This window comes from Littorina saxatilis, linkage group LG4 (assembly GCF_037325665.1).
Source record: "Littorina saxatilis isolate snail1 linkage group LG4, US_GU_Lsax_2.0, whole genome shotgun sequence".
Lineage (NCBI taxonomy): Eukaryota > Metazoa > Mollusca > Gastropoda > Littorinimorpha > Littorinidae > Littorina > Littorina saxatilis.
In genome coordinates, this window is record NC_090248.1 from 3967127 (window position 1) to 3979922 (window position 12796).

Consider the following 12796-nt stretch of genomic DNA (forward strand, 5'->3'; position numbering starts at 1 on the left):
TAGACACACGTCCAAACGGCGTGACATTTGATATGCCAATTAGTATAATGTAAGCATGCCTTTGGTACAAGCTATCAACATAACCCATCAGTTGTGTGGTCGTTTAATACCAAAAAAACCCAATGTGTATCTATTCATGACAGCAATGTTGTTCAATGTTCAAAGAAACAATAGGAAGCACCCTTGACGCGCTAAGGGGCTTTCTTCAATCTTTATTTACATCGAGTTCCTTTTGTACTCAAAATGTCGTAAAGTAAAATTGGAATATGCACAAGTTTTCTCACTTTGTCTCGTTACCTTAATTTCCATGGAGTAATACACGGTTGCACAAAAGGGAATTCAATTGCAACGCATCATGAATGCAAAGTCACAAAACACACATCTGTGCGTGCTTTTAATGAAATTCAGAGTCTCGTTGATGTTAGGGCGGTTGTAAATGTCGATCATAAGGATGTTCTATGTGGGTTTTTTAGGAAGTCAGAAACTACAAAAGAGAGGAAAAAGCTCTGTGGCGATTTTGAACCCTACCTTGGTCTCAGTCAACCAACACAACATTTAAAAAAAATCATTCTGAATCATCCACACGTTGAAGGCAAAATGAACAAGGTTGTATTTGGTACGCTCTGTTTCATGATTAGTTCATTAAACATACATTTTGCAGCAAGATTATGCATGTACGTAAACTCCTTTCGATCTGCGCAAAACCTTCTTCTTTTGCGAAAGTGTAAGAAAACTTGCAGTCAGGCAATTGTAACTATTTCGGTTCATTCAAATCGTACATTTTACGAAAGCGAGTGCGTTTCACTGTTATTACAAAATTGAACGTAAGCATGATTTAATAAAATGACAGTAAAACTTCTGTTGGCCTGTTGCAGTCTACGCCAAATAAGTTAGGTTAGACAGAATTGAGCTTCCGCGTTGCCTCCAACACAGACACAGGCTAGGGAGGGAATGATATTAACCATGACGGGGTGTTGAGGGCCGGGGGGGGGGGGGGGGGGTGATGCTCATCTCAAGTGCACTATGCAGTAAGAAAGCGATCTGACAAAACTTGTTTCTCCACAGTACACGTACACTGTAGGGTGTGCTTTGGGCAATGGTGCCAAGCGTCGATAAAATACTTACACAGTGAGATGTATAGTTATGATGACTGGGGTAAGAGTCCATATAACGCACGTTGTGTTGTTGTTCTTTGTGTGTATACTTTGTTTGTTTGCTTGCTTACTTCCTTTTGTTTGCTTCATTATGTGTTTGCTTGCTTGCTTGCGTAACTGGGTGTTTGTCGTAAGGTGACCTGGGTTGATCTGTTCATTTGTTGGTTTGTTAGTTGGTGACGCGGGATAGTTGGTCAGTTGGTTTGTTGGTTGTATGCTTGCTTGTTGTCGGCCTTATGATGTTAGAAATGAATCTAGTTTGACAACTACAGTACTTTCCCCCTCATGCCTAATATTCAAATCACCGATCAACCTGTTGAAATAGTATCCACAAGGAACATCCTGTTTCTTTGTGTCGTCATATTGTACAAACTTCGCAGCATAAAGTCACAAAGGTCCATTGTATAGAATAGAGACACAATCACTGAGGCTTGATGGCATCCATAGATTCATTACAAACCAGTGACGTCAAAGATCCGCATGCAGCTACACCCTTCACTCTTCTCTGAAAAATAGCGCCCGACATGTCTTTGGACATTGTACGAAAACAGTCTTTTCATTTTAACTGGAGCGTGAAAGCTGTTACTTTATTTGAAAACACACACACACACACACACACACACACACACACACACACACACACACACACACACACACACACACACACACACACACACACACACCCAACAACGGATGTCAGTATGACTTTCCTCACTAAACAATGTAACATGTTGGTTGGGCGTTGGTTCTTAGCATCTCTTTAACCTATTTTGATATGCAAGATCGAAAAACGAACTCTTTTTGAGAAATAACTGACATTAAATTCAAGTAAAAAAAGGTTCCTTGTAAACTTCACACCCCCCCCCACACACACACACACACACGCACACACACACAAGCACACGCACACACGCACGCACAAACACACATACACACACACACATACACATACACATACACACACACACACACACACTCACACACACACACACATGATGCGTGTGCTGGTGTATGTGGCTGGATGGAAATGTTTCTTAACCGCAATGTCATCACAAATTCCCAACCTTGGGCAACTAAAGATTCTGTATTTTGAGGACAGTAATGGAAGGAAAAACAGGTGAGAGAGTTTTCCTTCTTCGATACACTGACATAGGACGATTCGCGGCACGATTTTGAACCCCACCTTGGTCCAAGTCAACCAACACAAAATGTTAAAATAAATCCATCTGAATCATCCACACTTTGAAGGCAAAATGAATAAGGTTATATTTGGTACGCTCTGTTTCATGATTAGTTCATTAACATCAATTTTGCAACAAGAAAAATACGCTGTGCAATATATTATGCTGGAGGGCATGATTATGCATGTACGTAAACACCTTTCGATCTGCGCAAAACCTTCTTCTGTTGCGAAAGTGTACGAACATTGACAGTTAGACAATTGTAACATTTGGGTTCATTTGAATCGTAAATTCCACGAAAGCGAGTGCGTTTCACTGTTCTTACAAAATTGAACGTAAACATAATTTAATTAATAAAATGACAGTAAGACATCTTAGGCCTGTTGCAGTCTACGCCAAATAAGTTAGGTTAGACAGAATTGAGCTTCCGCGTTGCCTCCAACACAGACACAGGCTAGGGAGGGAATGATATTAACCATGACGGCGGGTTGAGGGCCGGGGGGGGGGGGATGCTCATCTCAAGTGCACTATGCAGTAAGAAAGCGATCTGACAAACACTTTTATCTCCACAGTACACAAACAATGTAGAGTGTGCATTGGGCAATGGTGCCAAGCGTCGATCAAATACATACACAGTAAGAGATATAGGTGTGATGACTGGGGTAAGAGTCCATATAACGCACACGTTTTGTTGTTATTCTTTGTTTGTATAATTATTTTGTTGTTAGCTTGCTTGCTTCTTTTTGTTTGCTTCAGTACGTGTTTACTTGCTTGTTTGTGCAACTGGGTGGTTGTCGTAAGGTGACCTGGGTTGATCTGTCGGTTGGTTGGTTTGTTAGTTGGTTACGCTGGATAGTTGGTCATTTGTTTTGTTGGTTGTATACTTGCTTGTTGCCGGCCGTATGATGAAAATGAACATAGATTGACAACTACAGTACTTTTCTCCTCAGCCCTAACTCAAGTGACCGACCAACCTGTTGAATTATTATATCCACCTGCACCAGGAACATCCTGTTTCTTTTTTGTCGACATAGTGTTCCAAAATTCGCAGCATGAATTCCTAAAGGTCCATTGTACAGAATAGAAATACAATCACTGAGGCTTGATGACTTCCAAAGAGTCATTTCAAACCAGTGACGTCAGACATTCGCATGCAGCTACATCCTTCTTTCTTCTCTGATAAAGATTGCCCGACATGTCACGTGATATGGTATTTCCCGACATGTCACGTGATATGGTATTGCCCGACATGTCACGTGATATGGTATTGCCCGACATGTCACGTGATATGGTATTGCCCGACATGTCACGTGATATGGTATTGCCCGACATGTCACGTGATATGGTATTGCCCGACATGTCACGTGATATGGTATTGCCCGACATGTCACGTGATATGGTATTGCCTTTTCATTTTAACTAGAGCGTGTAATCTGTTGCTTTATTTGAAAACAAACACACAACAACGGATTATATCTTTGGCATACTGTGTCATTGTCAGGTCAAAGAATGGCATGTTCCTCACTGAAGAGTGTAAACAGTTGGTTGGGCGTTGGTTCTGTGTCCCTTTAACCTTTTTCGCTATGCAAGACCGAAAACAAAATCTGAAAAATAACTGAAATTAAATTCCATCCAGAAATTGTTTCTTGCTAAAGTCACACACACACACACACACACACACACACACACACACACACACTGCAGAGCAAAGCAGTTTTGATAACACACACACACACACACACACACACACACAAACACACAAACACACTGACATACAAGCACACACACACACACACACACACACACACACACACACACACAGTGGAGAAAAACGCAATTGTATTGGATTGTTTAAATGTTTATTTGTTTCTGTAATTGCATTGTAGTTGTGTAAGCGGTATATAGTGCAGGTTTAGCACTGACAGCGTGTAAAGGCCAGTTAATCGTTTTCACGCCTGTCAGTTTCAAAGAAACGGTAAGTCCAGGAGGCGCGTTGTAGTAGTACCAGTAGCGCCTGCCAAACGGTTGTGTGACGTGTCTAGTGTGTTGGCGAAGTGTCTTGTGCTTGTCACTTCTCGCTTTCAGCCCTCACCGCTGGCTAGCACCGTCTGTCCTTTTTAGGACAATGCGAAAAGAGAGCAGAATGCGTCAGTCTCTCCTGCCAGTACAATAACCTCTCCACAACAAGCCCTATGTAGTGCCTCCATCGCGGCGACAGGCGTAAACTGGGTACCGCAAGGCCCCAGGCTAGACTACAAGGACTCGGAGGAGGTTGGCCCCTAGACGTGCGGCATGCGGGCCCACCGGTGTGTGGAAACGCCCAGGTGCCCACGAACCAACCTCCAGCTATGGGTCAAATAGCCGGGCAGGATAGGCTCGTCAACCCTGGCAGGCAGCTATCCTAAGAGAAGACCACTCTGAATTCAAAACGAGGGTAGAGGAGGCTCATCATCCATGGAAGGAAACTCGTCTAGGAGAAGGAAAACTCCGAAATGAAACCCACGCAGTCCCTCGAAGACGGAATGGCACTGGCCTTTTTTAGGCGGGGAGCAGACCGGGTGCCTACGCTATCCTCGACAAATGGTTGTGTCATCAACGAATCGACATACCAGTAGTATTAGTAGTAGTGCATGTATTATTAGAAGTATTAGTAGTAGTAGTTGTATTATTATTATTATTATTAGTAGTAGTAGTAGTAGTAGTAGTAGTAGTAGTAGTAGTAGTAGTAGTAGTAGTAGTAGTAGTAGTAGTAGTAATACTACTAATAATAACTGGACATTTTTTAATAGGCCCTTTACAAAAGAACATATATATATATTTATCTAAATTTCTTTTTCTTTCTTTCTTTCTTTATCTGCTGTTTAACGTCGTTTTCAACCACGAAGGTTATATCGGGGAAAGGGGGGGGGGATGGGATAGAGCTACTTGTTAATTGTTTCTTGTTCACAAAAGCACTAATCAAAAAATTGCTCCAGGGGCTTGCAACGTAGTACAATATATTACCTTACTGGGAGAATGTAAGCTTCCAGTACAAAGGACTTAACATTTCTTGCATACTGCTTGACTAAAATCTTTACAAACATTGACTATATTCTATACAAGAAACACTTAACAAGGGTAACAGGTGAAACAGAATCCGTTAGTCGCCTCTTACGACATGCTGGGGAGCATCGGGTACAATTCTTCCCCCTAACCCGCGGGGGGTATTTATCTAAATGGAACCTTTGGGAGACATACTGCAGTTATACATATAGATTAAGGAGACAATTGGATAAGGGAGACATTTTTGTGTCTCCTTTATGTTCAGCTCCAAATTTTCCCGCCTGAAGGATCAACACGTGGTTCTAACTATAGATCTAACGTTTCTCAGTTGCGGCGCAAAGCTTGTGGATTGTCCCATTGTTGTATAGGTGGTCACGGGTAGTTACACATTGAAAAGTCATTGATAGGGTATATACATAGAACAGTTAGAAACAGTATATTATGGAGAACTTTGTTTTTGTATCGAACACTCAGAGGAGACACGAATATGAATATATTTTGGCTATTTGAAACACCATTCCTAAATTCATATGTTGCGATTTATATCAGCTGAAGATCTAACATTTGTCAACACTGAAATTATAATTTTGATTATTACTTCAGGCCATAGGCACATGTATGAGAAATGTCTCCCAGATGTACCTATTATGCGAAATGTCTCCCAAAGGTGCCATTTAGATTTATATATATCTGCTGACTTTCAATTGTTTATACAGAATAGAACAATTTAAAGTACAACCTAAATAAAACAAATTAATCATACAGACACAAATCACCACATGTACTGTTCACACAATAATCATATATGCAATACACACTCTCAACAATCATAACAACTTTATGGGAGAGGAGTATGTGCAGAAATGGAATGAAGAAGACATTAGGCCAGGTTGGTGTAATATTCTGTGAAAAAGAAAGTTTGCAACTAGATGCTTGATGAAGCTGTGTATCGTCTGCGAACATTTCATGACTGACTGCATGGTGGTTGATGATGGTGGATAGCTGTGTTGTGTACAAGACAGACAGTACCGGACCTAAGACTGAGCCCTGTAGTACTCCATAGAACAGAGGTTGTGCTAGAACGATGGTCTGCCACAAGATCAAACTGACTTCTGTCTGACAGATAGGAACAGAACCAGGACAGCGCTGTGCTATTGATGCCGAAAGATTGTTCCAGACAAGAGAGTAGAAGCTTGTGGTCAATCGTATCAAACGCAGCAGAGAGATCTAACAGAATTAGAGCGGAGACTTTGTTGTAATCAAGAGCCGTGAGTAGGTCATTTACAATGCGCAACAAAGCTGTTTCAGTTGAGTGGTTCGCACGATAGGCGGACTGGTGTACGTTTAAAAGGCTGTTTGCTTCAAGGTGTGCAGGACAATTTTTCCCATGATTTTGGACCAGAATGGCAAGTTTGTGAGTAGTAGTAGTAGTAGTAGTAGTAGTAGTAGTAGTAGTAGTTTGTTCTGTCAGAGTGGAAACATGTGAAACAGAAAGAAAACACATACAAACAGTTACCAGGGGAAATAATCCCCTGTTCTTGTCGTCACGGATGCAACGATTTGCTTCCCTTTGGACTATGTTGTGACTGTTCATTATTTTTTCTCTCAAAGGGAGTCCTTATAGATACAGTGAACTTGCTCGTTGTAATTGTTTCATTTATGTTAAATGTACGGGACATCTGAATTCAAACACACACACACACACACACACACACACACACACACACACACACACACGCACGCACGCACACACACACATACACACACACACATATCTATGATCTGTGAATATGTTTTTTTATATTATTATTATTATTTACATCTGCTCTTAACCTTTTTCTCAGCTAAAGTTCTGCACCCACACACCGGGGACTGTTGTCAGGACACCCACCGTGAGACTAGGTGTGAGACGATTCTGAAAACCGGGCATTGGTCACTTAAGACTTTTGAGTTAACCAGTTGGAAACCGTAGGCAGATCCAAGTTTACCGATTTTACAATTCGATTTGTTTTGACACAGCAGGGTTCACTCTATGTACATGCACAATATGATTTAGATAAAATACTAAAACTGAACACGTCATTTTGCTTAAAGCTCGGTATACCTAATATACAGTTTATGCAAACCCCAAACTTTCAGAGTTAAAGTCCAACTAACCTAGCTTGCTGCTGCATGGGCCAGTGTATTTCCAGGAGCTTACACTGTCCAAACAAATAAAGGCCGTTGCAAGGTTCTTTGCTCTAATTGAGATTAGCACGTCAGACAGAAGAACCTGGCATCGATCCCGCATAGCCAAATAGGTGTTTGGTTGAAGAACTTTAGCCGAGAAAAAGGTTCAGAGCAGATGTAAATAATAATAATAGAAACAAATACCAATGTATGTATGTATATTTGTTATCATTTTCACGAGTTTTCATGTATAGCCTAACCAGCTGGGGAATAAATAACGCTGTTGCCCATGTAACAAATCTAGGAGGTGAATGCGTTTGGGCTTTCAGTTGTAACGTTGATTATCAAATTAAAAGCCAATCATGTTGAAGGAATGTTAAAAACAGACACACACAAACTACCAATTCGACAATAATTATAAGGTATCACAAAAATGTCACTAAAGTCTGTTGTTACAATGTCAAAAGAAATTACACATCGCTGTCAATATCGCACGTACCCAAACAACTGCAACAGCGTTTGCCAATAAGTACAATGCACTAGTTGGGCGCCTCCATACATGCTGAACAAATGTTGAACATAACATGATAAGCAAGGAACATACAGGGGGGGGGGGGGGGTATACAAGCTATCCAGGACTCGGAGTGTTTAACCTATGTTTGTAAGCTTAGGAACTCGGCCCATAACTTCCTATCGTAAACAAATCGATCATACCACAATACCGCGACATTTCAATAGCTGCAGACTTTGTTTCTAATGGCTCGCAGCGTTCACAGTGGGAAGTGGCAGGTTGTCGTCCTCTGGTATCTGTTTAGCGAAAAGTTTAATCGTGTGTTAAGCTGTTATGCCTGTCATGTAGAAAACACAGTGATAAACTGAGGATTGGTGATGATTGTGAGTTGCTTTTTTGCACTCTAATATTAGTTGCAACAACCTTGTGTCTACGTACCTCTCGCTTCGCCATAGAATACAAGTTCTGGGTCACTTTTAGGGGAAACACTTTTGAAAACAGGCTCAGATACCATTAGTTTCCAGTTAAAACAAAATAAAGAGTAGACGATTTCAACTTTTGACTGACATTTTCTGGAACGTTGAATGTACGGACATAACCCTAAAACGTAGTCTCATCAGTGTCTATGGCGGTATACACATGACCTTCATATGTGCGCTCTGTGTCCTGTTTACTTGAGCCCTGTGTACGGGACGTCTTAGGCTGAGTACCTTGCCTATCTGGGCTTTCTGTCCGAACGGTGTTTGATTGAGTTTTATTCTCATATGTGTTATCTGTACGGACCGCCTTTGGTCGAGTGTACTCGTTGCCTGTGTTGTCTGTTTGGATCGTTTTGGGATGAGTGTAATCGTCGTCTGTGTTGCCTGTGTTGATCGTTTTGAGATGACTGTAATTGTTGCCTATGTTGCCTGTGTTGATCGTTTTGAGATGAGTGTAATCGTTGCCTATGTTGCCTGTGTTGATCGTTTTGGAATGAGTGTAATCGTTGCCTGTGGTGTCTGTATGGATCGTTTTGGGCTCAGTGTTTCCGTTGTTTCCAGAAGATGGAGATGAAGACGGAAGATCAGGGAGGCGTCTCTCTGTGTCATCTAGCAACGGGACGGTATCTAAAAAGAGAAAACAAATAACTGTTTCAACCGATTTGGGTGGCACAGAAAAAAGCATAAGAAAGAAATGAAGGACGAGAGAGAGAATATGAGAGAGAAAGAGAGAGAGAGAGAGAGAGAGAGAGAGAGAGAGAGAGAGAGAGAGAGAGAGAGAGAGAGAGAGAGAGAGAGAGAGAGAGAGAGAGAGAGAGAGAACCAGAAAGAGAGAGACAGAAAAGCGCAAATAGGCTCTACCTCATTTATCATAGCCTTTCGCTATGCATGCTCTACCGGGCTTCTGGTAGAGTAGGGGCCCTGCCTCAAAAACGTCTCGATTGGCAAAGAACACACTCTGCAATTGCCGTCCAATTCGCCTCAGACATGTGGTAAGCTATAGCCTTTCGTCACTATACCCACACACAGACACACAGAAACCAGCTGTATAAGGTAGTAGAGAAGATACTTACCAGGAGTCGAATAATAGTTATCATCTGTGTCCGTAAACTTCGAATGCCGTCGCCCTCTGTTGATCCAACTGTTTCACACACACACACACACACACACACACACACACACACACACACACACACACACACATACAAACAAACACACACATGCTCACCCACTAAGCCACACACCCACGCGTGCACGCACACACAGACACCTACGCACAGACACACACATGCATCCACATATATATATATTTATATATATATCCCATGACCTCCCTTCTTTGTCTCTGTTACTTCAGTATGGGTATATATGTTGTATTTTTATAGCTCAATAAATACATCATGGGCTCAAAAAAATATATGATAGTGCAGATTCCGATTTGGGCGAAGAACTACTTTGCTCCCGACCTTTGACCTCGCGCCGAACAATGTGACACATTTGTATGAAGTTCCAAAATCGTATTGCACGGCTCAGAAAACCATATCAGTTGCACGCAAAAATGAATCTCAGAACTGATCTGATGTATGAGATGCAATAAGCAAACGTTTCTTTCATTATGAAAGCAATGCAGGTCGAAAAAAACGAACATTCAACTTACAAGATAACCAGATGCTAGCGAACCAAAACAAAAACACGAGTACTCTCCCTTGCTTCGTTAGCAGACGACTTTTGAGACCGTCCTTACCTGGCACGGTTGGGCTTCGCTATCAATCTATCGGCTGTTTCACGTGTTTCGCGAGCAAGTCTACTCTTTTGCCTGGCTCTGCAGTAAGTCCACATTGGCGATGAAGGTATCCGAGAACTTAACATGTGTGTATTTTTCCGTAATCCAGTCATATTCCTTCAAAATGCAATCAATCGGCGGTGACAGACGTGTCGGTCGCGTTTTCCTCTCACCCATACCAGTTTAAGTTCATCCATGCAAACACACTCGCAAAACAGTTTATCACGTAGATAAATTTCAAATAGGGAGCAAATGGTTAAATCTAAACCTACATATTTGTTCCCTAAAATTTGCTTCTCTGTCAATAAGCCTAATTACACACGTTCGAGAAAAACAACGTGGAATCGATTCTGAATCGAGTAAGCCAAATGGGTCCCAAACCCGTTACGCCCGTTCTGCCGACCTGAAACGCAAAACAAAAGAATTGTGCGCTTCAACTAAATTAATTTCTATACGACTTCATTACTTTCTTGCAACTTGACTTATGAACCTTTACTTAAAGCTTTTAAATGGTCTGAAAGTAGTGTTACCGCGTACTTATCGATGCACTCATTCGTTTTATTTTTTCAGCGACGGTCACTTAGTTTAAGGTTGCAAAAGGGCTAAGTCTCGCTGGCAACAATGTTTTACACTGCACAGATCGCAACAGTGCCGCTAGTAGTCTACACTTTGTGTTTGATGGTAGAATGGGATATACAGATTACAACACTCGTGGTTTTTTATATGGCTTGTATTTCAGTCAAGACCCAGCGGGAATATCAATCGAGAGCCACTCGCCAGAGGCTCGTGTCTCCCGATGATATTCATCCGCTGGGTCTTGACTGAAATACAAGCCATATAAAAAACCACTCGTGTTGTAACCTATACATATATCTGATGCTCCCAATAGGCTGTCTGTGAAGGGATACGTATTTTTCTCTCTTTCTCTGCTGAGAGATTTTAACAAATCTCGGAAGAAAGTCTCTGCTGACTTTCAATTGTTTCTTTCACAATTTCTGATGTTTTATATATATTTGTATTCAAATAAAAACACATCATTCTTACAAACCCAAACCAGTGATTTACACAACGAATGGGTCCTGTGACTGTAATTAATCGATCAGATACCCGATTCAGTTACCTAACCCTCGCTTATATGATTCGTTGCTGGTCATCATATTCAAGGGTCTTTATCAAAGAGTGCCCATCATATGTCTCTCGTTTTAACGTTTGTTTCAACACATTCTGAACATTCCACGGTCAAATTGTTGGCAACATGTAAGCGAAGTCGATGTTGGGGGTTAATCGGTGTCCAGAGCCTTTACATTTTGCAAATGTAAGTCGAGTTCATTCAATTCCAGTCCAGTTATGTGTCTCGTATCTCTCGCTCTATCTGTCTTGCCTCTCTCTAAGCCTTCCAATGGGAATGTTTGCTGTAGTGACCTATATTCGCACAGCTAGTCCGACCTGGTCGCCTACAAGAAATCAGTTGTGTTTATGCTCCCACCGCGGCAAATGTATAAATGAGTTCACCTAACTTGAGGTTAATTGGTACTTGGTTTCTTGTATCTGGTTTCTATCACTTTTGTTCATAGGCTTGTATGTTTTGAAAAAATCGCCTTGTTTAAAAAAACAAAAAAACACGTAATTCGTGAATGCTTATTCATTAGATCGCAATAACAACTACTAAAAAAGTCAATACACCTAAGGTGCCATTTTGTAAAGTTTTGTGACGAATCGGACCGTAACAAGTTCAAGGGAAATTCCATGTACTGTAATTTAGGAACCCCTGCAATGATTTGCTCAACACTGCTCCAAAACTATGCCAAATAATTCGATGAATATTAACCAGCAAAGCGGTCTGCTTCGACGTGACAGACGTTTTCTTCCACACGAGATTACGTTGGTTGTCTAACGAAGCCGTCAGCTGATCAGCTAATCGAGTGTGGAAGAACACTCTGTCACACAACCAAGTCTGAATAGCATTTATGTCTCACAGCTTCAATGGAGGACATAACAAACACGTATGTGTGTGTGTGTGTGTGTGTGTGTGTGTGTGTGTGTGTGTGTGTGTGTGTGTGTGTGTGTGTGTGTGTGTGTGTGTCATACCAGACAGCAGCAGTAAGACTTATGGTCAGCAACAGTCCAACACCAAGAATAGAGCCAACCACAGGCACGATCAGCTTGTCTGTGTCGCTCTCATATACTTCCTGCTGTGTTGTGGTTTTTCCATGAGCATCTTTTAAACACAGAAAAACAAGTCGTTTGAAGGAGAGAGAGACACACACACACACACGCACAAACGCACGCACACACGCACGCACGCACACACACACACACACACACACACACACACACACACACATACACACACACACACACACACACACACTGTTAACACCCTAGCAAATGCCCAGTATCATGCAAACGCCCACCCCTCACTTTGGGCCAAAAGTTGTGTAGACGGGTCACTACCTAGCAAACGCCCACCCCGGTTT

At 41.7% G+C, this 12796-nt stretch overlaps 1 protein-coding gene across 2 annotated transcripts in view; it reads right to left on the reverse strand.

Annotated features, from left to right (window-relative positions):
* Window positions 1–7366: 7366 nt before the first annotated feature.
* Window positions 7367–12796, reverse strand: part of LOC138965706 (scavenger receptor class F member 2-like) — a 50673-nt gene continuing 45243 nt past the window's right edge. For both annotated transcript variants that reach the window (XM_070337884.1, XM_070337883.1), the window contains exons 11-13: window positions 12408–12537; window positions 9610–9677; window positions 7367–9163 (exon numbers count right to left, since the gene is read on the reverse strand). In XM_070337884.1, coding sequence (XP_070193985.1) covers window positions 8658–9163; window positions 9610–9677; window positions 12408–12537 — 704 coding nt within the window. In that variant the 3' untranslated portion in view covers window positions 7367–8657. The remainder of the gene's footprint in view (window positions 9164–9609; window positions 9678–12407; window positions 12538–12796) is intronic.